General features: G+C 41.7%; 2 protein-coding genes across 2 annotated transcripts; one reads left to right on the top strand and one right to left on the bottom strand.

Moving 5' to 3' along the window:
- On the top strand, window positions 2873-5529 carry LOC8055813 (transcription factor bHLH30). Its single transcript, XM_002462320.2, has 2 exons — window positions 2873-3461; window positions 4720-5529. The coding sequence occupies exons 1-2, from the start codon at window positions 3024-3026 to the stop codon at window positions 5341-5343; spliced, it is 1062 nt and encodes a 353-aa protein (XP_002462365.1). The 5' UTR covers window positions 2873-3023; the 3' UTR covers window positions 5344-5529.
- LOC8055812 (transcription factor PCF5) lies at window positions 17884-19208 on the bottom strand. Its single transcript, XM_002460157.2, has one exon. The coding sequence runs from the start codon at window positions 18842-18844 to the stop codon at window positions 18038-18040; it is 807 nt and encodes a 268-aa protein (XP_002460202.1). The 5' UTR covers window positions 18845-19208; the 3' UTR covers window positions 17884-18037.

The following is a 25729-nucleotide window of genomic DNA, read 5'->3' as shown; positions in this document are numbered from 1 at the left end:
GCCCACGCAGCGCCACGCCGCGGGGGCGATCGATCACCCGGACCGGACCGGACCGGACGAACGGAACGAGGCAAGGCAAGGGACAGACATGGCTAGGCTCGGGGTTCGGCTGCTTCGGCAGGCAGGGGACGAGACGAGGCGCGTGCGGCGTGCGCCTTTTGCTCCCGGCCGGGCACCCGCTGGCTCGCTCGCGGCGCGCCTGGTAGTGGTAGGCCTGCCGCCCTCCGCCCCTTGCGTTGCCTAGCCGATGGATGGACTAGGCTAGAGGCGCTTGGGGTCGGTCGGGGGGGGGGGCTTCGTCGGGTCTCGGGTGGGCACGCAGCGCCGCGCTGTTCCCCGCGGCCGCAGCACGCCGGAGCGGAGTGCCTTTTTTTCCATTGACTGCTCCGCAGCGTTGGTCGGCTTTATGCTATGCCGCGGTTGGGGTTGTGTTGTCCTGCTGTTGGCTGCTGCGTGATTTGCCTGCTTGGGTCCACGGCCAAGCCGAGGCATCACGGACTCACCGGTGGTTTCCAACTGCCCCCCTTGCATTGTCAAATCGCAGAGCCTCCAACCTCTGCTCAGCCGTGCGGCGCCGTAAAATCTAGCAAAAAAAAAAAAATTTCTACGACTACAGTTAAAGTAGTCTATTGTATACTGTACCTAACAATATCAGGGTGTAGTTCACCCCAAACACTATTTTTTTTTCAAGATTTCTCGTAGTATCAAATTTTACGTCATATACATAAAGCATTAAATATAGACAAAAACAAGAACTAATTGTATTGTTTACTTGTAAATCGTGAGATTAATATTTTGAGCCTAGTTAATTTATAATTAAATAATAATTATTAAATAAAAACAAAAGTGCTATATTGTCCAAAATCAAAAAATTTCAGAACTGGACAAGGCCTCAATACTTTTTTTTTAGAAACCCCTACGACACATCTTTTCGTCGAGGCCTAGTTCTTGCCAAAAGTACACATCGAATCTTGCGACAACATTAAATATAGGTAAAAAAATAACTAATTGCTTAATTTATGAGGTAAATCTTTTAAACCTAGTTAATCAGTAATTAGATAATAATTGGTAAATAAAAATAAAGTACTACATTATCCAAAAAAAAATTCACCTCCTCAAAAACAGAACCGGCTTTCGTAGGATACTGTAACGTCAAAAGGACACAATTTTTTTCCCCTACGATATGTGCAAATGGCATTCTGTTCCAAAAAAAAAATGTCAAGTGGTACAGACACTTTTAGAGTTTGAGTAGACGCTTTGCGTGATACACAAGAAAATAATTGCGAGCGATATTTTTTGCCTTTTGAAGTTAATAATAAATAAATCTGCCAAGGTTCAGTCCTCTAGATTTACTACCCAATTTTCTAATTTAGGGATCTACATTTGTTTTAATAAAAATAATGGAGTATTCTTCAGCCGCCTATAGTTCACATTCTTGTCATCCTTGACCAGTTTCTAAGCCGTAGACATGAAGCCCCTCCTCTGGTAACACCCATCCCCTAACTTTAGCCACGATCGCGCGTCGCCTGAAATTGGTGTTAATTTCAGGCATGTGAGCTATAGGATACTCACTATAGTATGTGTAAACGGGCACTTTAATGTTTTTGACTGCACGTTATGTGGATTCGCACTGGAGTATTTTCCAGTCGACGAGCTACCAACATCTGTCTCGTGCTCTTCCATCCTTTCTGTTTTAGCAAGGGATATTATAAGTGAATACTGTACTGTCTGAAAATTGTACTTCCTCCATTTTGAAACTATAACTAAGAAGTTTTGGCTTATCTAAATGCACTATTTTTACTGTATATCTAGATATAACATGTATCTAAATATAAAATATATATATTTAAAAGCCAAAACATTTTATAAATTTTTAGAATTATACAGTACAACGTAGACACTCACAATGCAAATGGAGAAAATACAGTTTTACTTTGTTTCAATTAGTGACAGGTGTTGTTGCCAACATTCATATTGAATTGCCAGAATAAAAAGATTATTCCAAGCAGAGCATAAAAAGAAACTTCAAAATATTTTTTCTGAAGAAATAAATTTCCAATAACACTGAGGCGCCATTTGAAATACAGGATTTTTTTTTTCTATTTTGACCTTTTTGTAAATAAAAGTAAACGGTTTATATGAAATTCCTATAGGTTCATGTGTTTCAAAAAGCTCCAATATATGTACTATTGAGCTAGTCCTATACTATGTTATACACAACGATCAATGCCAAGTGACTCTTGTCCTACATGCCTAGTCACGTCCCTGTTCTATGCAAAGCATATACTCTCCTACCACTAAGGGCCTGTTTAGATTAGGAACGAAAATTTTTTTGGTGTCACATCGGATGTGTCGGACGGATGTCGGGAGGGGTTTTTAGAAACTAATAAAAAAACAAATTACATAGCTCGTCAGGAAACTGCAAGACAAATTTATTAAGCATAAGTAATATGTCATTAGCATATGTAGGTTACTGTAGCACTTAAGGCTAATCATGGAGTAACTAGGCTTAAAAGATTCGTCTCGCGATTCTCAACTAAACTGTGTAATTAGTTTATTTTTTTATCTACATTTAATGTTCCATGCATGTGTCTAAAGATTCGATGGGATGGATGAAAATTTTTTGGGTGAGGAACTAAACAGGGCCTAAAACCTTTCAAAAAAAAATACTCCTACCACTATAGTACCATGAAACATCTGCTTGTGAAAAAAAAAGATCTTTAGAAAGACAGCAGGCCGCCCCCTGACTAGTGTACTAGTAGTGCCGTACACGAGCCCTCGGATGGCTGGCTGGCCCGCCGTCTCGGCCACTACCGTGGCGCGGCCGCCAAAAGGGCTCGATAAAAAGGCACCCCCACAAAGCCGTCGCCGTGCAGGGGTGGCCACGAGCACCGGGCTTAAAAGGCGACGCCCATTTGACCGAGAGAGCGAGAGCAGCCGGAAGCCACCTTCGCCGGCCTGCTTCGCCAGTCCACCACCACCACCACCAACCTCGGAGCCAAGAACACTTCAACACCCGGAAGATGTGGGAGGGAGGCATCGTCGAGCACGGGAGCCAGGAGGCCACGCATCATCAGCTGCTCCCGTGGCTCGGCGCGGCGCCGTTCTCCGAGCCGGCGGCTGTGGCGACGGGCCTCGGCGCCGCCATGGGGGCTTACGCCTGCGGCGACGGCGTCGGCGGGCTCGGGCTCGGGCATGGCGGGGTGTTCGGCTTCGGTTTCGACGCGGTGCCGCCGCCGCAGCAGCAGCAGCAGCGCGCGGCGGAGGGGAGCGGGAAGGCGGTCGTGTCGGGGCTGCTTGGAAGCCTTCAGGCGGAGCTGGGGCGGATGACGGCACGGGAGATGATGGACGCCAAGGCGCTGGCGGCCTCGCGCAGCCACAGCGAGGCCGAGCGCCGCCGCCGGCAGCGGATCAACGGCCACCTCGCCAGGCTCAGAAGCCTTCTCCCCAACACCACCAAGGTGATCATCGGATTGATTCGTGTCGCACTTAGAATCGATCACTCTATATATCTATATTATACACATGCATATATCTCTCTGCGATGATCTAAACTTGCTATAATCACATCAAACTAACCCGTCACCATTTGGTGATTTTGATACCGGCATCTTGTTCGTCGATCGCCGTCGTTCTCAATGGTGCAATCATCAATGGATCAACTTGGCTAAGAAGTTGGAAGGTCCATATATAATGGAACAGTCACGGATAGATGAGCCTAGCCTAAGCGAGACAAGAATCATGGTGTGCTAGCTAGTTAAGCCCCGCATAATGAAAACTACAAGGATAGCTATATAGGAGTATATTTTGACTGATTAGGTCTTGTGTTAGAAAGGCAAATAAAGGTTAGTTTGAATCAATTTGACTTGGATGTAGAGCTTAGATATAGCTTTGAGAGAAAAGTTGTAGTTCGCATCATTACATGATGAAGCTGCTTCCAGGATCTACTTCGCTACAGGCTTGAGGTTTCCCCCTACCTAACATCATGCATTAGTGCTAGTAAAAAAAAGTAGTATTGCATTCAAGGGAAAGGATAAAACTAGAAGTATATAGTGATACTACTACAAGTATAGTACTATATATTTTTTATAACAACTACAATATTAGATTGTAGATGTCGCATATAGTAGATATAAAGTAATAATTAAACGATGTGCTGGTATTAACAAGTGGTGGGGATTAGTGACAATGGAGGCTTCTTGTTAAGTAGGCAGGGCGCAGCACGCACGGCGTATGTGATATATGTTGCCAAATTAAACACCTGATACGAAGACAGAGCGAGGAGGCAGCACAAATCTTTCATACACAGAAGCCGCTGTTCCTGCTCGGTCTATACAGGGGAAACCGGCTTCAAAACCCTGTGCGACATGACATGAATGCGTTACCCATATCATGTCAGAGCAGGCACTATAGTATATATATATGCGGCAGTACGACTCCTACACGCGTCTAGTGTAAAAGCTCGAAAGGCCATTTGTGAATGCAGACAGAAAAGCTGCACCGCGAGCGAGAGTTCAGCAATTCTTTCGGGCCCTTTTCCTCCACGCTCACACTCGATCATTTCACTAGTGTGAGTGCGCCACCCTATTCGAAGGTCTAAGCGAGACTAATCATCATCATGCTCCCTGAGATATAGTAATGTGTTCATGCAGACTGTTAAAATCGATCCACTCGTGTGATTGTATGTGCCTGTGTATTAATTGACACGCGTGTATGCAGACGGACAAAGCGTCGCTGCTGGCCGAGGTGCTCGACCACGTGAAGGAGCTGAAGCGCCAGACCTCGGCGATGATGATGGCCACCGCCGCCGTCGGGGGCGACGACGGAGGTGCAGGTGGGCGGGCGCATCAGCAGCTTCTGCCGACGGAGGCCGACGAGCTGTCCGTGGACGCGGGGGCCGACGGCGCCGGGCGGCTCGTGGTGCGCGCGTCGCTCTGCTGCGAGGATCGCCCGGACCTCATCCCGGACATCGTGCGGGCGCTCGCCGCTCTCGGGATGCGCGCGCGCCGGGCGGAGATCACCACGCTCGGCGGCCGCGTCCGGAGCTTGCTCCTCATCACTGCCGGCAGCAGGGGAGCGGACCAGGCCGGCGACGGCGACGGCGACGACGACGACGAGGAGGAGGAGGATGGGCATCGGCCGGCTAACGCCCCCGTGCACGTCGACGGCGAGCGCACTGCCTCGCACAGGAGGCACGAGTGCATCGCGTCGGTCCAGGAGGCCCTGCGCGGCGTCATGGACCGCAGGACGGCGAGCAGCGACACGTCGTCGTCTGGTGGTGGCGGCGGGAGCATCAAGAGGCAGCGCATGAACTACGGCGCGCAGGAGCAGTGTTCAGTGTAGCACATGTACACACGGCGTTCCAGCAACGACCAGCAAGAACTGCGTTTATGCTTTGCATTGCATGGATGCATGAACGCATATATGCAAGTTTGTTTAGCATAGCTACTAGCAGTATAAGTTTAGCCATCGTTTCAAGCCTTTGGCGCCTATGGTTTCTTTGGGTATAATCCATGGTGTGGTGCATCAGTGCAAGTCTGCATGCACGATGTGCGTGACAGCCATTCAGGGGGGAGCGTTTTATGTATCCCTTTGTATGTTCATGTTGTCATGCTTAAGTCTAGGAATTGGGAAAAAGGGTGATGCGCGGGTGTACAATATCTGGGGCATGCATTCCGTACCTTCGTCATTTATGCACGTCCCTTCGTCATTTATGCTCGTCAATTTGAAGCGTTCTTCTTTCTTTTTGCGAAATAAAGTGTTATTTAGTTCCCTAGCTCTTTTTTTAATCCGGTGAAGTTTGTTTTCTACTCCATCTAATCCAAATTATAAGTCATTTCAAGAATCTTAGAGAGTTAAATCATTTTCAAGTTTGACCAAAATTATAGAGAGAAATACTAAGTATATAACATAAATGAATATATTATAAAAAATATAATTAAGGAAGAATCTAACGATACTTAGCTGATATTATAATTATCATTATTTTATCATATAAATTTGGTCAAACTTATAGTTTAACTCTCCAAGATTTTTGGAATCTCTTACAATTTGGGATGGATGTAGTATACTATATTATTTATAAGGTACTATGCATATTTGAGAAGGTAAATTGCACCCTAAATTCATATACTACTCAAAGAAAGAATTTGGATGACAGCCAACAAAATTATAAAAATAAAGAAAATGTTCCCAATGCAAAGCCCTTCACTTCTAGAGTGAAGTGTTCCAAAATGTAAATCATTTTAGCTTTGATGTACGAGTCAAATTTGTTAGCTTTGACCAAATTTATAGAAAAATACACATATATCTATAACACCAAACTAGATTCATTAGGTACAATATATAACTTGGTCAATGTTAGACAAATTTAACTTAGGACAAAACTAGAACAACTTATACTTTAGAATGGAGAGAGCATACTATAGACATAAAGAAAGATACATGAAACTTCGTCAATGTTAGACAAATTTGACTTATGGCAAAGCTAAAACGATATATGTATAACTTGGAGTGGGGGAAGTATTTTGTAGACATAAAAATATGCATGAAAATGGCCATAAGATATTTAGTAGAAACTCCGGATCAACATGCACGGTCCCACATCAAAGACATGACATCTGCATCAAAATTAATTACCCTTGAACTAGACAAGAACCTTAGACACTATTATGTACTATAGCCTTGTTTAGTTCACCCAAAAATAAAAAACTTTTCAAGAGTCCCCGTCACATCGAATCTTGCGGCTAATGCATGGAGCACTAAATATAGATAAAAATAAAAACTAATTGCACAGTTACCTGTAAATCATGAGATGAATTTTTTAAGTCTAGTTACTTCATGATTGGATAATGTTTGACAAATAAAAACAAAAGTGCTACAGTCCCGAAAACCAAAAAAATTTCGGAACTAAACAAGGCATATGTAATCTAATATACTCCATTCCAAACCTAGAAGTAAGAGATTTTCAGTTTTGGTAGCAGTGAACCATTAACCATTCTAAGGTTAACCAAATTCATGCAGCCCCTCAAGAATTCTATAAGATTTTTTTTTGCATGTCTACTTTGAGGAGGAGAGACTAGAGGTGAAAATAAACTCAACTTAAGCCCTCCTAAACTTTTATCGTACATGAGCCATGGCATCTAAGTGTCCATGATCGGCATGCATACATGATATATTCACGAGAAGTGAAAAGAAAAAAAAACTTATTCGCTTGGCATGTGCGCCACAACCAAGTCTATATATGAAGGCCTTGTTTAGATATAAAAAATATTTGGATTTCACTACCGTAGCACTTTTGTTTGTTTGTGGTAAATATTATCTAATCATAGACTAACTAAGATCAAAAGATTCGTCTCGCAATTTACAGGCAAACTGTGTAATTAGTTTTTGTTTTCGTCTATATTTAATACTTCATGCATGTGCCAATTCGATTTGATAGAGAATCTTAAAATTTTTTTTGGTTTTTATGGAGAACTAAACAAGGCCTAATTGTGATAAAAGATGTTCATCGACCGATCCGTTTGTTTCAAAGTAGTACTTCTTGGGTGTTTTTTTTAATGCTTCAAAATCTCTAATCATCAGCTCCTGATGTTCTTGGTCGACCTTCCAGTTGCATCCATGAGCCATGTGCTGCGAGAGAACAGCATGCGGACAAAATCAGAAGCCCCCCCCTAGCCTAGTTGCCGCTGCGGACAGACAGAGATAGGCAAGGCTGGGCGAGCTCTCAGGCCGTCAGGCGGTTTCAGCGACACGGCGGCGCGTGATGCGTGTGGAGGACCATCAGCGCACTGTACTGGCCTCCCTAGCTAGTCCGTACCCCTATGACCGGCCTCGCTCGCAGCACAGCTCTACTCTACTGTGGGCGTGGGGGTGTGGGCGATACTGGTGGAGGTGCTGCAACAGTTTTTTTTTGCGTTGCATCTTGCATGTATGAACATGCATGTACCCATGCGCATGTGTAGACGGTCAAAAACAAAAAGTGGTTAAAAAGTGTCACGTCACGCAAGCCGGGTCAAGGAATATTTTTTCTTTATCGTATTACATGAGTGGTAGTTGCAGTCGAGCTTGAAGGAAGCGACTGGTTAGTGCGCCGCCGTTCAACGACGACAGGTAATCGTCGCACGATAGCACGGGGACACGGGCGAATCAGCAGAGGCCGGTGGAGTGGATTTCCTCCTCCCTATAGGAGTACTACGTGCGTGCGTGCAAGTCAAGATGGTTTCACGTCAGGGCATCCCGCTTTGCACCGGCGCGGGATCTGGTGGGGGCCCGTACGTCGCCGGAGAATGTTTTTGCTCGCTCTGCCGCCACAAGGAAAAGGTGACGGACGGTCGGCGGTCGCGGCCAGGGCCTTGTTTAGGTACAATTGTTTTTTATATAAAATAAATATTGTAATATTTTTGTTTATATTTGATAAATGTTGTTCAATTATAAATTAATGAAGTTTAAAAAAATTATTTCGCAAATTATAGATAAACTGTGCAATTAATTATTTTTTTTTGTGTATATCTAATAATTTTTGCATGTAAGATTTAATGTGATAAAAAAATTAATTTTTTTGGAAGTAAGCAAGGCTCAGGTTACGCGAGATCAAGCTGTCCGGCCCATTGAGCGAGAGAGGCCTTGCTGCGCGCGCCACGGCACAAGCCCATCAACACCAGAAGAACCACCGTGGGCATCCGCCATCGCGGGCTTGCGGCAAAGCCGTGGCCAGCGTGAGGGAGGTAGGAATGTAGGATAGGTTATTGGGCCTGTTAAAAAGTGGGCCTCAGTCCATTTTTGTGGCGGCCGCACACGTCCGATGGACCGGCGTACAGCTCGCCCAGTCACCACGCACGAACACGCGAAGACGTGCGCGTCTGCGGTGCGGCAGCTGCAGGGCCCGTCCAGTCCGTCGGCACGGCACGTACTGCAGGGACTTTTCCAGTCTACTAGGAGTCTAGGACGTCAGTCAGCTCAGCTGCGGGTGCCGGCAAAACGCTAACGGACGCTTTGAGACGCGGAGTTTTTGAATTTTTTTCACTAAAACTAAACTGATTTCTATGAAATTTCGGTGTTCTAAATTAGGCTACTTAGGAGTTAGGAGTATGTTTTAGGACGCCAGTTTATTAATTTGGTAGAGAATGCTAAAGATACGATAAGGGTTGTTAAGTTTTTTTCCATTTAATTTCCTTGATGACGTAAATAAATTTGTTGATTTTTCAATGGCCTAGCTTTTATAGGCTGACCAAAGACCGAAAGGTAAGGTGGGAGTCCAAAGTAATGCAAAGAGATGATAAGAGAAGATGAAGATTGGGCCAACAAAGTTTAGAGAGCTAGCTCTTTTCTTCCTCTTCCCTCCATATAAAGTTGTCGTAGATTGCTTAATTAATTATGGGAAAAATTGAAGAGTTTGAATCTTGTATAGTATGTGTGTGTCTTAATTTTAAAAAGAAATGGCGGTGGAGAGGACCACGGCGGCGGGGGCTCGAGCGGCCACTCATCTTCAAGAAAGTTAAATTCGCACAATATATATGGCAGTTAGGGTGGGCTTGCTGGCGTGGGGCAATCATGGTGCAGCGTGGCACGGTCATGAGGGTGAGGCAGGCACGTGATGTGACACGGGGGAGGGGACGGGCCGAGATGGTACAATATATAATACAAGTTCATGAAGCTAAGTGAGCAATTTACAAGTACTTTGCCGAGATGGTACAATATATAATACAAGTTCATGAAGCTAAGTGAGCAATTTACAAGTACTCTTTGAGATGGAATGAGAAACTAGAGCACATCTATGGAGATGATTGTGGAAGTTTAGGAAACCATGTGTGTAATTTAAAAGTAATGAGTAGAGATAAAAATGGTATGGATATTTTCCGACCATATTCGAGACCGAACCTGTTTAGAGGAAGGAGTTCAGATCTGTCCATATCCGAGTCTAGATATTCAACATCCGATAACGTATCCATATCCGAATACTCAAATCACATATTTATAATATCGATATCCAATCGTATCCTATCTTTCATGGTTGACACTATCCGTATTCGAATCTGAATTCGAAAAGAAATATAAAAATAAATATAATATCAGTGAGATACATCTCTATCCGATCCGTTTTCATCCATAATAATGAGACTTGCATGAGAACTCAAGACAAGTTGAGTGTGCAATTTGAAAGTACCGGAGTTGGAATAAGAACTTAGGACATGTTCAAGGACTCCAGTAAAATTTACTCTTACTCTTACATGACATGAAAGCTTTGGATAGAGTGATATGTTATGGACTCTAAGTCCACAAATTATAAGGACTAGGAAAATATGTCCGTGCGATGCAACGGGAAGTACGCCTTACGACCAATAAACAATTTATAGCTCAGAGATTTAATGATCACATCATATATTTTAATTAGTTATTAATCCTATATATATTTTTAAAACACAATGATTGTGTCATTTGACCCATACCAATAAACAATTCATTACCTTTTTTAGCACGCAATGATTGTGTCATTTGACCCATACCATATAGCTGAAGCCAAAAAAATCCTAGTATATATTTTTGTCTTTAGAGTTGAGATTTTTTACATTCTATCCCCCTCTGGCCATCACGGCATCAAGCACAGTTCCTGGTGTGCATAGCCGCATATATATAGCGGCACAGGCAGCCACGTCTGTCGCTAGCATAGCAGAGGTAGGGGACAAGATGGCACCATCCGTCTAGATCCACCTACTGCTGCTCCTCCTGCTTCTTCCCACTACTGATGCAGTTGCTGACTGACTACACCTAGGATCCTGAAATATTGAAAAATACTGAAATATAAGTACTGACTGAATTTTGTATAATACAATAGTTTGGTGTAGAATATATATAGATACTCTAGATATGAATAGTTATATTAAGATACTCTAGATCTTACCATGCGAAAAATTTTCAAAGAAATTCATATTTTTAAAATATTACTAAAATGCCACTCATGTAGTATATATAATAAGTATAACCACATACTCTATGTATATATGCGTACTTAACATATATATTACCTTAGATGGTTTAGTATGATCATATACTTTCGTCTAAATACACTTCATCGGGCCATATATGTCCTAAATCTAGAGATATACACACAGGAGTAACTACTACCGGAAGAAAAAAGAATTATATATATATATTACTATTCTACACCCTAGGTGTAGAATACTATTCTACATCGAACTGTTATATTGAGCAAAATTCAGTATCGTTTAGTATCCGCGTTTCAGTATTGTTCAGTATTTTATGGTCCTGAGTGTAGTATTATATGATACTGAACGCGGTTCAGTACTACTCAGTATTTTTTCTGCTCAGTTTTGGCTTACGATGTAGAATAATATTCTATACCTAAGGTGTAGAATAGCGCTATATATATATATATATATATGACGCGTTTCTTTTACACGCGCGTGTAGTTACTCTCATCTATGTATCTCTAGATATTAAGTTGTATATGACCGGACGAAATATATATAGACAAAGTATATGATCATACTAGACCATCTAGAGTCATATGTATGTTAAGTATGCATACATACATAGAGTATATGGTTATACTTATTTTATATAATATAGTAGTGATATTTTAGTAATCTATTTAAAATATAATTTTTTTTGAAAAATTTTCGCGCGGTAAGATCTATAGTATCTTAATATGAGTATATAAACATACTCAAACTGATAAACAAGTATGAATACATACATAATGTAGTTTATTGAAGATAAGAGTAACTACACGTACGTGTACAAAGGAATTTTCCTATATATATAGGCTCAATTTTATCCTAGAACTATGAAGATGGTCGTTTTAGTTCTTAAACTTTGCATTTTGAGCTCAATTTTATTTAAAAACTATCAAAGTGTATTTTGTTCTTTAAACTTTTATTTTAAATTCAATTTTGTCTACATTGTACGTGGAACACTGCACTATTGCACATGATTGGCTCCAACACCACCAGCGATTTTAAGATAGAAAAATAATATTTATTCAAAAACTCTTTCATGGCCATTGATAATTCCAAGCTGTTATTTTTAGTGTTACCTTATAACGAGTACCATATATATATATATATATATATATATATATATATATATATATATATATATATCCAACTAAATTGATATTTGTGGGAGCAATTATAGTTGCATCGAACATTATTTATTTTTCAAGAATACATGGATATATTGAAATAATAGCATATCTATAATTTTGATAATTTATGGATGAAGTTATGCTTAAATTATAATGTTTTATTTTTGAATAGAGAAAATTGAGTTGAAAATAAAAGGTTAAATGCACTTTGATAGTTTATGGATGAAACTGAGCCTAAAATACAAAATTAAAGAATTGAAACAATCATCTTCATAGTTGTAGGATGAAATTGAGCATAAAAGTAAAATTTAAGGACCTAAATGGCCATTTTAAAAGCTTACAGATGAAATTAAGCCTTGAGTAATAGTTGAGGGACCAAAATAGCTATTGTGCCTAAATTAAATATGCAAATACCTTCATTACTTATAAGAGATGTTTTATAGTTTTTAAAAATATTCATGAAAGTATTCAAGAGTTACACTTTCACCTTTTTGCTTTAATCATATTGCCAAGCATAACTTTCCTGAGGATTTCATGACATCAAATAAAAAAGTAAGAGTGGTGAAAGGACTTTTTCCTTTTTCCATACTAAGACTATCTTTAACAATAGGTAGCCCAAAATACAAGACTCATTCGTCCTTTGGTAGCGCTACAGGCAGAAGGTTCAATACCTATTTTTAGTCTTCTCCAACAACAATACCTAAAAGACATCACTTTCTACAAATAAGTCTCGAGGAGGATACCCAAATTTGGTTATGCCTCTCCTGATACCCAAAATGGATCTTCCGTACATGTACTCTATTGGAGACTATAAGTATTGTGTTACAGACCTATTTTAAGTTTGAGTTCTGCAATGGGTCTCCTATTGGAGACACCCTAAGAAGAATATATAAGAAATGTTACACAATTTTGCCCGATGTAAGGCCTTGTTCAATTGACAAAATTTTTAGATTTTTTGAGTACTGTAGCACTTTCATTTGTATTTGACAAATATTATCTAATCATGGACTAACTAGGCTCAAAAATTCGTCTCATAAATTACAGGTAAACTGTATAGTTAGTTTTTGTTTTCGTTTATATTTAATACTCCATACATGCGCCGTCTTGATTTTTTTTTTGGAATTAAACAAGGCCTAAGACACACAGTAAGTGTGGCACTTGTTCGAAAAATGCATGCTGTCAGCTTATGTCTTGCTTGTCGGGGTCAAGACACTTTGACCGCGCGCGATCGTTAGCTGCTGGTAGATCGGACACAAGCTACATACGTGCAGGAGAAGAGAGCAGAGGGTAGCTATCTAGCTGCTGAAGACACGGGGCCGAGCCTACGCACGTCGCCATGTTCGATCGTCAGGGTGCCCTAGTTAGCTAGCTATGCTACCGGTCGTTGCTCCATCATCCCGCAGCTGTTATATAACTAGTACTCCGTACTAGCTAGCAGGCCGGCCGCGCGCCGACCACGAGCACGAGCACGAGCACGAGCACATCTTCTTCTTCCCCCTCAGCCGTGCAGTCCAAGGGCAGCCGCGCCTAGCACTAGCTAGCACTAGCACTAGCAGCATCGCGCGCGTCGGCTGGAGACCAGGCTTTTCCCCCCCTTTACCCAAAGGCGGGCGATCCACCACGCCGGAACTGCGCATCACGCGGCTCCATCACACGCGCGCCCACAGCTGCCTAGCACTGCGACTGCCCCGGCTGGCCCCCTCTCGCCACGAACCAAGCAAACTGCTAGCTGCTGATGCTTTCCCCAGTCGCGTGATGATGTGCAAACAATGCAACGACGACAGTTTAATCTTCCCTGTCGAGCTGAGATCGCGATGGATATACCCAGACCAACTGTATCTGTATATTCTGTATATGTGCAGTATGTGCGTGCGCGTGTGGTATACGTACGGGGAAGAGCGCACTGCAACAGTACTTTGGCCGCAAACCCATCAAATCAAGATCATGTAGCTAGCTAGCCTCTCTACCTATATCTATATACGGTAGACCAGTTGGGCTACCTGCTGCACACCTAGGCCTTGTTTAGTTCACACTAAAATCCCAATTTTTTTCAAAATTTCTGGTCACATTAAATCTTTAGATATACGCATGAAATATTAAATATAGATAAAAAATAACTAATTATATAATTTATCTGTAATTTGCGAGACAAAATTTTTAAATCTAAATAGTCTATAATTGAATAATAATTGTCAAATATAAACGAAAGTGCTACAACAGCTAAATATAAAATTTTTCATCAACTGAACAAGACCCTATGCTAGTACCCACATACAAAATATCTTAGCTTGTTGCCGTCCGTACGTCGTAGGCCTTGTTTAGTTCAAACAAAAACAAAAAGTTTTCAAAATTTTCTATCACATCGAATTTTGTGTCACATGCATCACAACCAGATTTTTCAATTTCTCCTAGTAGCGTAGAATTCTCCTAGTGTTTTAGCATTCAAAATTTAGTATAAACTTTCCCTAGTAAATACCTCCTAGTGAGGATTTCCTAGTGTTTTGACTAGTGGTAGTATTTTATTACTAGGAGAACTCCACTAAGTATTAAATATAAACAAAAATAAAAATTAATTATACAGTTTACCTATAAATTGTGAGACGAATTTTTTGACCCTAGTTAATCTATGATTGGACAATATTTACCACAAACAAATGAAAGTGCTACAGTAGTGAAATCCAAAAAGTTTTGACATCTAAACAAGGCCGTAGTAAAACTGCGGCTACATATATACGTGCACCACGCCTAGGATATATGATATATCTATAGCTGGTGCTGGGAGTGTCACTACTGTTGGCTGCTGGCCGCTGTGTGACGTGCGTGCATCAATTCGGTGTGCTATACAACGTGCTGCCCGCGTGAGCCACCAAATTCATGTAAACTAATACAGTCATAAGGTGATCCTCTCGATGCCACAACCATTATATTACAAGTACCTATAGCTAGGTAGCTAGTAGTAGTGACAGATTCTTATGTGGTCAATCAGACGATCGATGATGCATACAGATTCTTATGTGGTGAATATCAGACGATCGATGATGCATTGCTCTCTAGCTAGTAGTACCATTCACCACTCACGCTATAGCTATGTTGATGCACCCAAACTGAGACCAGCCATATACGTTGTAAATAAATGAAAATTTATGCAAAAGTTCATAAAAGTGCTACATGCATGCATCATCTCTGTTACACTACTTGAATTAGAAAAGTAGAACAAAACACTGCATGCATGCTGCACTCCTTTTTACAGAAATAAAATCATATGTGGCTTCATTGCTTCAACAATATGCAGCATTGTAGTGTAGTTGATACTTTATTTACAACTGGCATACGAAAACATAACAAAGGCAAGATCAAATACCAAGTGAAAATCATTCATGCATGCCGTAGAATCCTAATTAAAAGGCACACACATCGTCTTTACAGGTGGGCCTTTTAACTATTAGTGTATGTTCTTTTATCCAGCTACTTGCATGATCGATTGTGAATGAAACAATGTACAGAATCTAAGGCCTTTTTTCTAGAATTCAGAACAACTTAGACCTTGGGCAATAAATTTTTTTGTCCGATGTATATTGTACAGTTAACCGAGAGGTTGGTCATGCAGACATATGAATGGTTCATTTGTGTGACTTTGATACTTTGCATATTTATATAAAAGTGAAAAAATATTTAGGGAAAACTTAGAATCAATTTATATCTAAAAAGATTAAAATCACAATCATTCTGTCTGATAATTGAAAAAAAAAGTAGATCAGAAATCAACTACAGGGTAATTCTTTGAACCCTTAATTTTATGTTTAAGTGCATTGGACTTATTACTAACAGAATCTGATGGACATTAGCCTAGTAGAGGTTAATTTTTCCCTAGGACTGATAGATTATCATTATTACTTGGCTAATTTCACATATTGTATGTATAATACATGCATCTGCTAGAGATGCTCTACATTAATTGTCATCAATTGCATTACCCCCTAAACCCATATGATGAATATTCACTGTTGTTTTTTTACAATGATGTATAAAGAGTAGTATTGTTTTTGTCATCAAGACTATCTCCAAAATGTAACTGAACCTGCTTCTTATTTAATATATTTATAATTTATTAAACCTATTAATAAACTAGTATAACATGCGACAGATGGTAAAAAAACAACCTACTGTAATGTTATAGGCACATTTTTAAAAAAATGGATTTTTTTTGGCTTTTTGCATCTTTCAACGCATAATATTTATATATAAGTACAAATATATGTATTCTGAGAATTAGTCATCTGGTAGTCGATGTGAAACTAATTAACTTCCCTTTTGCTATTCAACTAGTTTCTCATGCCACTAATTTGTATGGGTAATTTTGGAAAGGTTACATGTTACCATGTCATGCAACTTTGATAATATAAAAATTTAGTTACATCTATTATGAATTAAGAGTCTTTTACGAAAAAGTATAGTTTCTGATGATATAAAAGCCATCATTTTGCTAACTAAACACCAGCTATATTTCATGAAGTTTCAACCTCAAAACAACTTCAAACAAAGATGTTGCTCCAAAGTAAAGATGAAATGACTAACAAAATAAATTTTAGAATTTTTTGTTATTTCACATTTCAATAACAGCTAGTATTTTGAACAGGTATAGTGCCTAAATTACTCCACCAATAACCTGAACCTTTGGTGAAAGTTTGATCTAATTACGGAATCTTGATTCTAAATTGGAGAAGTAATTTGCTGGCTGCAAAACAAAACCAAATTACTCCACCAATAACCTGAACCTTCGGTGAAACTTTTATCTATTTATTATGGAATCTTGATTCTAAATTGGAGAAGTAATTTACTGGCTGCAATTTTGTTGCCATTGGGTTTTTAATTTTATTTAGGATGGTGCTTATAAGCATACATGACATTCTTTGGTGCCTTGAAGTTTGATGTACTCCTCATTGCCTTTTGACCTAAGAATTGCCATGTGAACCAACGAAATTAAAACCCAACAAGATCAGAAACAGAAGAATTTTAACAACTTTATGAACTTAGAATTACTAAAAAGATTGTAACGACCTATTTTTATTATCTTTTGAATTATCATGTGTTTTTATTTCTGAATTCTTATAGCCTTGTTTAACATGTTCTTTGAACCCAACATCCAAATCAACAAATGCACCCTACAAACTATCGCAACGTACAGGAAAGATACATGAGATGAGCCACTTCAATGTTCTCACCAATACAAGAAGGATATATATGAGATTAAAATTAGGAAATGTTTTTAACACGCAAAAAGGGAAAACACAATCTATGTTAAGAAACCTTTTGTTTTCAAAATTTCCCTAATAATATCCACGTGTTTGACCGGTTCTTCAACATCAAAGTTTTGAAGAAATAATACATCTATAAGACCCTAAATGATTGTGCCTTGTTCAGTTCGCAAAAACTTGTGAAAAACGACACTGTAGCACTTTCGTTTTTATTTGACAAACATTGTCCAATTATAGAGTAACTAGGCTCAAAAGATTCATCTCGCGGTTTACAGATGAACTGTGCAAATAGTTTTTATTTTCATGTATATTTAATGCTCCATGCATGTGCCGCAAGATTCGATGTGATGGAAATCTTGAAAAATTTTGCGAACTAAACAAGGTAGAGTGTCTACATATAGACACTACTCATGAAGTCATCCAGTCAAACAAGCAACATTCTTTCCTAGCTAGTGCATAAAACCCCAAAAGAATGCTCAAATTGAAAATCAAAAGCGGAGCACAAGAGTAACATCTGTCACAGCATTTGCCAGTAGCATTAACTTAAAGGAGTTCACATGAATACTAGGAAGTACTAGGAACTAACGATAGTGAAGAAGTGCTTGCCAGATAAAGAAAGAGCTAGCTACTAGTGTACTCTACTACGTAGAGAAACCATGCAAGCTGCTTCTACATACTAATATTGCATACCGTCCAGGAAATCACCGTCTTCCTCGTACTCACCATCGTCGTCGCCGTCCCCTCCATTGTCGTTGCTCATCATCTCGCTGAGGCCGTAGTAGTACTCCCGAAGCACCGGTGCCGCGGACACGAGGCGGTCCAGGTCGCAGGTGTGCTCCATCTCCATGGACGCCGATCCACCACTTCTAGAGCTCAACTTCTCGGCAACTCCTCCCCTCTTACCTGGTCCATCAGCCGCCGCCCCTGACGTCGGGGGTGACAAAGCTGCGTCGTCGCTGCCGCCGCCGACGCTTCGCTGGGAGAGATCGGTGGCGGCGAGGCGTTCGATGGCCGGCTTGGACTGGGTGAGCAGCCAGTCCACCGTCTTGCTGGCCTTATCGAAGCCGAGCCGGTCCTGCAGCGCGAAGAAGTCGCGCGCGACGTCGAGGGACAACCGCATCCGGCGGTCGCGCACGCCCTGCGCCGTCCGGATCTTGCTGTGCCTGTCCGTCCGGAACGGCCGCTTCCGCGCCCGGGCGTGGCCCTGGCCCTGGCCGCCGCCGGCGGGCACACCGTTTCGTCTTCCACCCTGCTGCGCCGCCGCCGCCACTGCGGCCTCGCACTCTGGAGCAGCGCGCGTCGGCCTCAGCACCGCCTCCAGTGTCTCGGAGTTGAAGTGGCCGTGGCCGGGGAAGAAGTGATGGTCCACGTAGTGCTGCTGATCCAGATGCGCGCCCGGCGGAAGCATGGGGAAGCTGGTAGGGTTTGGGTGTGGGGGTTCTTGGGAGACGCCGAAATGGTGAGGGTTAGGGTAAGGCAACATCTGTGTGGTGCACTGTTTGTACAAGCTTCTAGCTAGCAAGGGAGGAGATCTAGCTAGTTCTAGCGCTACTGCCACTGCTACTGCTTCTTCATCATCATCTTCTTCAATTCTTCAGTTGCTGGATCGGTTCCTCTCACATGTGAGATCGACTAGACTGGAAATGAAACAGATCTTCACATCAACAGGTGGAGTGTGTCCATTTCGAGTGGCCGGTGTGGTGTGTGCATCAAAGCTTTAAAAGGGGAAGGAAAGCCAAGGTCGAAAAAAACAGATCGATGAAAAAGCTAGAGATGGTGAAAGGGGCCTGTGTGTGTGTGTGTGGACAGGAAGCAGAAAGATGTGAGAGTGAAGCTTTTAGGTGTTGTGTTTGCTAGGACATATCGTGTGTGTGTGTGTGTGTGTGTGTGTGTGTGTGTGTTGGTTTGTTTGTTTATGGCACGCAGTGACTTCGCAGGGAGAGAGGGTGAGCCACACAGACACAGCATTCAGAGCAATGGCGTCGCTGACGACCAGCTACTGTTGCGTCACTGCAGAAGCTTTGGGCTAGGAGAGAGACCTAGAGGTAGCTGCGTGGCGTTGGTGTGCGCGGTATGTAGAGGAGTTAGGAAGGGAATGATGAAGGCATTATTGGGGTCGATCGATGCAGATAGATAGGCCTTGTTTAGTTCCGAAAAAATTTCAGATTTCGACACCGTAGCACTTTCGTTTGTTTGTGACAAATATTATTTAATTATAGACTAACTAGAATCAAAAGATTCGTCTCGTGATTTACACCTAAACTGTGTAATTAGTTTTTATTTATATCTATATTTAATGTCTCATGCAAGTGCTACAAGATTCGATGTGACGGGGACTCTTGAAAACTTTTTGGATTTCGGTGTGAACTAAACAAGGCCATAGCTAGGGCGGCTACAGGGGGTGCACTGTAGGGACACGTGGTCAGCCAGGCAATGCGTGTTGAAAAACATATGTATATCTGGGTGGTCTCCTGCATCGCGGAGCAGTACCTACGATGGTACACGACGATCGTATATATCACGTACATGCCCGCTCAACTTCTCTACTATGTGTAGTTATATATGTGGTACTCTCCTGTCCCAAGCCTTTGTTTGGTCCACGGTTAAAACTTAAAAGGTGTCCGGCCGGCGAAAGGTAGTGAATGCTTCTCTTGCGTTGTAAGCTTGGGTAAAAAACCCTAAGTGAATCCTTAATCTCACGTGAATAATTAAGCTATATGGAGGATGGACATAAAAAGAGAACAAAAAAGACGGAGACCTCATCCGCCGCCACCATCGTTAGAAACGAAGGAGCTCGTCGATATTAGGGTTGGATTTTTTGGACGAAGTTCCATGCTTCTCTGACTTAGAACAAAGAGGTCACCTAATCGGATTGACAGTGGTTGTAGTCGCCGCCCACCGAACGATGGGGGAGGTAGGTTGGACGGTGCCAACACATCTAAGACATATTGACTAAACAAAGAGGAGCCTAAAATTGGCATGTGGCGACGATGAAGGCAGTTATTATAGGATTTTCTGTCCGACTAGTAAATTAACATTTTGTGTGCAGAGAATCAGAAGGATAACACACAAGACATAAATAATGTATACTGGTTTAGGTATAGGGTTCCCTACATCTAGTGGAGAATGCTTCTCTTGTGTCGTAAGCTCGGGTTTATAGGGCGCTGATGATTTGTCGAGGGTTCTAAGCTACATGTTGCTAAGGTTCATTGAATAGGTCGCCCTTGCCTCACCTTATACAACCTGAGGCTAGGATGGAATGTTGAATGACCTAAATCTACATTTTCCTATAGTTTGCTACAAAGAGATCTAGTCGGATTTGAATGGATCAACATGATTTACTAGGGTTCTAAGCATACTGCCTCTATCTTGTAATACAGTACATCCCTAGGAATTCTAAAACAAATTAAGAAAGAACATAAAAAACACATGTACCCTCATTTATTTTCTGATTAGGCACTATCTTCAACGTGGTTGATGGTGATTGGTTAATAAATAAAAAGTATTTAATGCAAAATTTATTTTTGTCCGCTAGAATGCATTATATTTGAGGACAAATTTTGAATGCTAGAATGCACTGTATTATAGGGCGGAGGGAGTATCTAGTTGATGCTTTGTCTTCCATGTAGTTGATGTACTTTATTCAGTTAGGGCCTTCTCCTTAGTAGGCTTGGCCCATCCTTTCCTGGCCGGGCTTATCTCCTAGTGGAGAGGGCACCTGAGGCCAAATATGCTTTGGTTCCATACACTCTACAATAAAATGGTGTTATGGATAGGAAGAACCAAGCGCATATTGGAGCTGCAAGAATAACGTTGAATGTATACAATACTCTAGACACTTTTTGCGCAGAAGCAGTTAACATGGCATGCCATGTAATCAACTAACTTTATCTTTACAAGGTTTATGGCAAGGCTGCCTACAAGCACATAATGGGTAAGAAGCCTAAGGTGCATTACTTTAGAGTTTTCAGATGCAAGTGTTTTTACTTTCCAAATGCTCAAGGTTTGCACTAAAGGTTGATGTTGGTTTCCTTATGGGTTATGCTACTATCAAACATGCCAATCATGTCTTTAACACAACCATAAAATTTGTTGAAGTTGCAACAGGCGTAAACTTTGATGAATCTAATGACTCTTAAAAGGTTTAAGTCAATGCAAGTATTGTAGCTAATGAAGATCTCTCCATGTGAAACAATCAAGAAGCTATCAATATTGGCGAAGTGCAACCAGATGAAGCTCAAACATCAAGATGTAGATCACTCTCATCAACATGATCCAACAATCACATCAAGTCTTCAATATCTCTCAAGACTGCCATTAGACTTCCTCTTAATCTTGTATACCCATTTACATCCTATCGCATTTTTTTCTTTCTATGGTGGAACTAGGTGCCATTTTTTATTTTTACTAGAGCATTATATTCAAGATCCATAACTTCTTTCTAATCTTTATCATGCATAACTTCATCCACATTTTGTGGTTCACTAGTTTTTGCTAGAAAACTATAACGAATGGTACTGTCTGTCTATACCTTGTCCTTGTGAATTCTGGATTGAGGATGAGTTCTAGGTCCTTGTTGCTATAGTACCATCTAGGCACTGGATCCACACCAAATATTGGAAGATCTTGGAGAAGCAACATTTGATGACACACTAGATCACATAGCAACAGGTTGCCTAGGAGCCCCATGTGTAAGACCCTCATCAAGATGTGTGCTGCTTGGAGAATGACAAAGAGGATTAGAGGAGATTGACACCCCCTCCCCTGTTGAAAGCCCTAGTTTGGTTTTGGATAATTGATGAAACCTATATGTACTAACCTTTGTCATGAGTGAAATACAAAGATAGGTTGGTACAACCAAGGGATGAAGCTAGATGTTGGTCATGGTGATGGAGGCGACCAAAAGATGATAATCAAGTGCTCCAACTTGGAAAAGAAGAAAGAGAAAAACAAAACAGACTGAAAGCAAAGGTATTTTTAATAGGGCCATTTTGTTTTGCCACTCAAGACACCTAGAGGGTGTGAGTGAATTTAGGTTGGATAACTGTACTATAAAGAGGGGAAATCTTTAATTGCAATGGTTATCTAGTGCCACTAAGTATGAATCTCATTTGTATTACCTAGCACTTAGTGACGTGGTGAGCTGCATGAGAAAGCCTATACAAATATTTGTGAAAAGCTAATTTAAATGTTCAATTTATTTTGGAATATTTTGGTGAAGTTAGCTACTTCAAAAGATGCTGAAAATTCACAGAAGGTGAACTGCTGTCCAGACGTAAAGGAACTACAAGCTGCTGAAACAAGCTGAAAGTTTTTGTAAGTAGCTGGAACAAGTTGGAAGCAGTCGGAACCAGCTAAAAACTAGTGCACAGTTTAACAACAAGTAAGTGAAGGCTTTTGCAAGAAGCTAGAAGTAGTTACGACCAGTTGGAACTAGTTAAAATCAGTGCACAGCTCAATAGCAAGCAAATAAATGTGATTGCAGAAAACTGGAAGCAGTCACAACCAGTTAAATCTAGTGTGCAGTCCAACAGCAAGCATACGAAGAAGTTGAAAGCAGTTACAGCTAGTTGGAATCAGTTCAAAGAACTTACAACTGTTGCTTGCTGCCTGTCCGTGCATAAGAAGGAAAAGGCAGACAGGGACCATGCTTGCCCTGTTTGGTTTTGGTAATTGAGTGACAACTTAGGTGGACTAATAATATTTATGTGAGATACACAGGAGATTAGTCCACAGGTGAATATATGATGAGGAAGGAGCTCATTGCATATGAGACATGACATGGAGTCATGTGACCAAGATGGAGAAGATCAAGATGAGGCTTGGCTTGATGGACCGGTTGCAAGAGTGAAGGGCAAGTCGAAGGCTTTGAAGCGAGGGACCACGTGTGACGGTGAAGCTTGAGCAAGACTTAGCGCTGATGGACCGAGACAACGGTGAAGAGCAAGTGAGGTCAAGATCGATGATCCAATATGGTCACATGATGATATGAAGTGGATCATATCATTTGAGATTGGTTGGTGCATGTGTTGCATCAACATCGAAGGAGTTGAAATAGAATGCGCAAGGCAAAGGTATAACCTATAGGGCATTTCATTTCACCGGTCTAAGTTGAGTAGAGAAGTGCTTGACCGGATTTAGGATAGATAACCATACTATAAAGAGGGGAAATCTTTAATTGCAATGGTTATCTAGTGCCACTAAGTGTGAGTCTCATTTGCATATATCTAGCGTTAGTGACGTGGTGAGTTGCATGAGAAAGCCTATAAAAATGTTTGTGAAATACTAACACACATGCACATGGTGGTGTACACTTGGTGGTGTTGGCACATTTGCAAAGGAGAAGGTGTTGGAGTTGATTTTGATCAACTTGGTGAAGAGAGAGAGATGTTTCGGTGTTCTCTAGACATTAGGATGGCTCTTGGATTGAGACTTGGATCAAGTATCCATATGGATTGTATAGCCCTCTGAGTAAGCTTTCCAAAATGTCCAAGATCATCGAATTCGGAGTTCGGAAATAAAAGTTAGCAACCTAACGAGGTTTGAGTTGGTGCTGAGAATGCAGGACCGAAACTTCCGGTGGTACTTCCGGTGCTTGATCGGAAGTTCCGGTCAGCCTGACAGGAAGTTTTGGTTGGGCTGTGAGAGGTGCGCTCACGTTTGAGAAAACACTTCCGGTGTCTAACCGGAAGTTCTGTTCCATGACTAGAAGTTCTGGTCCATAACCGGAAGTCCGTATAAGAGCCTCTGCGCATGGCCTCGCGTGTCAGGATTCACTTCCGGTGGAATTTCCGATGGGTCCGAGTCTCTCACAACGGTCAGATCTGCTTGTCCACAATGGTCAGATCTGCTTGGACCGAGGCTCCAACGGTCAGTTCTGGTCGGACCGGAAGTTCCGATCCCAGGCACCGGAACTTCCGGTGCTACACTATAAATACCTTTGGTAGCGTGAGCTGAGCAGATGAGGGAGCCATTCTCTTCTTCCTACTCTTCTCTCTACCCATTTGGAGCGCAAGGAAGTTAGGGTTCCTCCTCTCCTCTTTCTCTCCCATGGATTTGAGCTAAGATTTCTTAGAGAGATTGAGAGCCCTTTGTGGGTGTGGATGAGAGGTTGAAGATCCACCACTTCCCCTTCCTCTCCCTCTCATGCTTGGTGCAATTTTGAGTGAGGGAGTGAGAGCCTAGTTTGTGCATTTGGGATTTGCATTTGGTGGCACTAGGAAATCTTTGTGATTGGGGATTTCTTATTACTCTTGGTGATTGACATCACCTAGACGGTATTGTGACTCCGTTTGAAGCACGTAAGAAGATTTTGCGGTGCTTCGGAGGAGGATTTGTGAGGGGTACGGTGCTCACCCCACAGGGATCGTGAAGAGCAACTCTAGTGGATTGCTTGTGGCTTGGAGGATCCCCATATTGAGAATGGATGTACGGCACCCGCTGAGGGTTTGGTTTTGGATTGCCAATTAGCTCATGATCCATCAAGTGGGTGAATCGCCACAACGAGGACGTAGCTTGGTGGCAACCAAGTGAACCTCAGTAAAAATCACTATGTCAACATTGTCTACTCTTCTTGGTGGTTTGCATTCGCCTTACACAAGCTTGTATTTACATTCTATATACTTATGCTTGTGTAGTTGCTCTTGTAACTAGTCTTGCTTGTGTTGCTTGATAGTTACCTTCTTGCTTGTGTAGCTAGAAGTAGTACCCTTGCGTGACTAATTTGGTTTGTGTAACCTTGTTAGTCACATTGCTTAGTTTGTGTAGCTAAGTAAGTTGTGCTCTCTAATTTGGCATTAGTTGCCTTGTTATTGAGCATTGCTAGTGAGCTTAGGAGCTTTGTGCTTTTGCTTACTAGTTGTATAGGAGCTTCCCGGTTTGCAAAGTACTAGTGGCATAGGTTTGTGTGACCTTGCTCCTAGAATTGGTTAGGTGAGCTCTTGCTAAGGAAGCACCTTGTTTTCTTGTTTAGGATCTTTTACAAGGTGCTAGAGAACTTAGATAGAGGGGTGTAGTCTTGGATAGACCGATAGTTTAAATTCTGCATTTGTTTCGGTTAGCCGGCGCAAGACTATTCACCCCCCTCTAGTCCGCCATCCCGACCCTTCATTGCATGCATTGCATGTTGTGGAGCTCTTGCCACAATAAATGATAGAGAGAAAGAGAAAGGTGTTTACATGCTTGCATGCATATGTGAACATGCTTTAGGAAAAAGAGGCAGCCATTGACCTTTTCTATTTATAGCATGGGGTCCACTCAAGTACAAGAAGATACATAATTATTTTGAGGTGTAGCTCATCCCATTCAGAATGGACAGTGGCAGGCGTGCATACGCGTGGACTACTGGAGGTTGTAGCTCTTTGTCACT

Source organism: Sorghum bicolor, chromosome 2, assembly GCF_000003195.3.
Source record: "Sorghum bicolor cultivar BTx623 chromosome 2, Sorghum_bicolor_NCBIv3, whole genome shotgun sequence".
NCBI lineage: Eukaryota > Viridiplantae > Streptophyta > Magnoliopsida > Poales > Poaceae > Sorghum > Sorghum bicolor.
Note: the sequence above shows the minus strand (reverse complement) of the source record. Positions and strands in the feature narration are given on the sequence as shown.

Bases quoted from the DNA above. Each gene is read 5' to 3' on its own strand.
- LOC8055813 (XM_002462320.2), top strand. From the start codon at position 3,024: ATGTGGGAGGGAGGCATCGTCGAGCACGGGAGCCAGGAGGCCACGCAT. The intron at 3,462-4,719 runs GTGATCATCGGA...GCGTGTATGCAG, and splicing joins TTCTCCCCAACACCACCAAG to ACGGACAAAGCGTCGCTGCT.
- LOC8055812 (XM_002460157.2), bottom strand. From the start codon at position 18,844: ATGTTGCCTTACCCTAACCCTCACCATTTCGGCGTCTCCCAAGAACCC.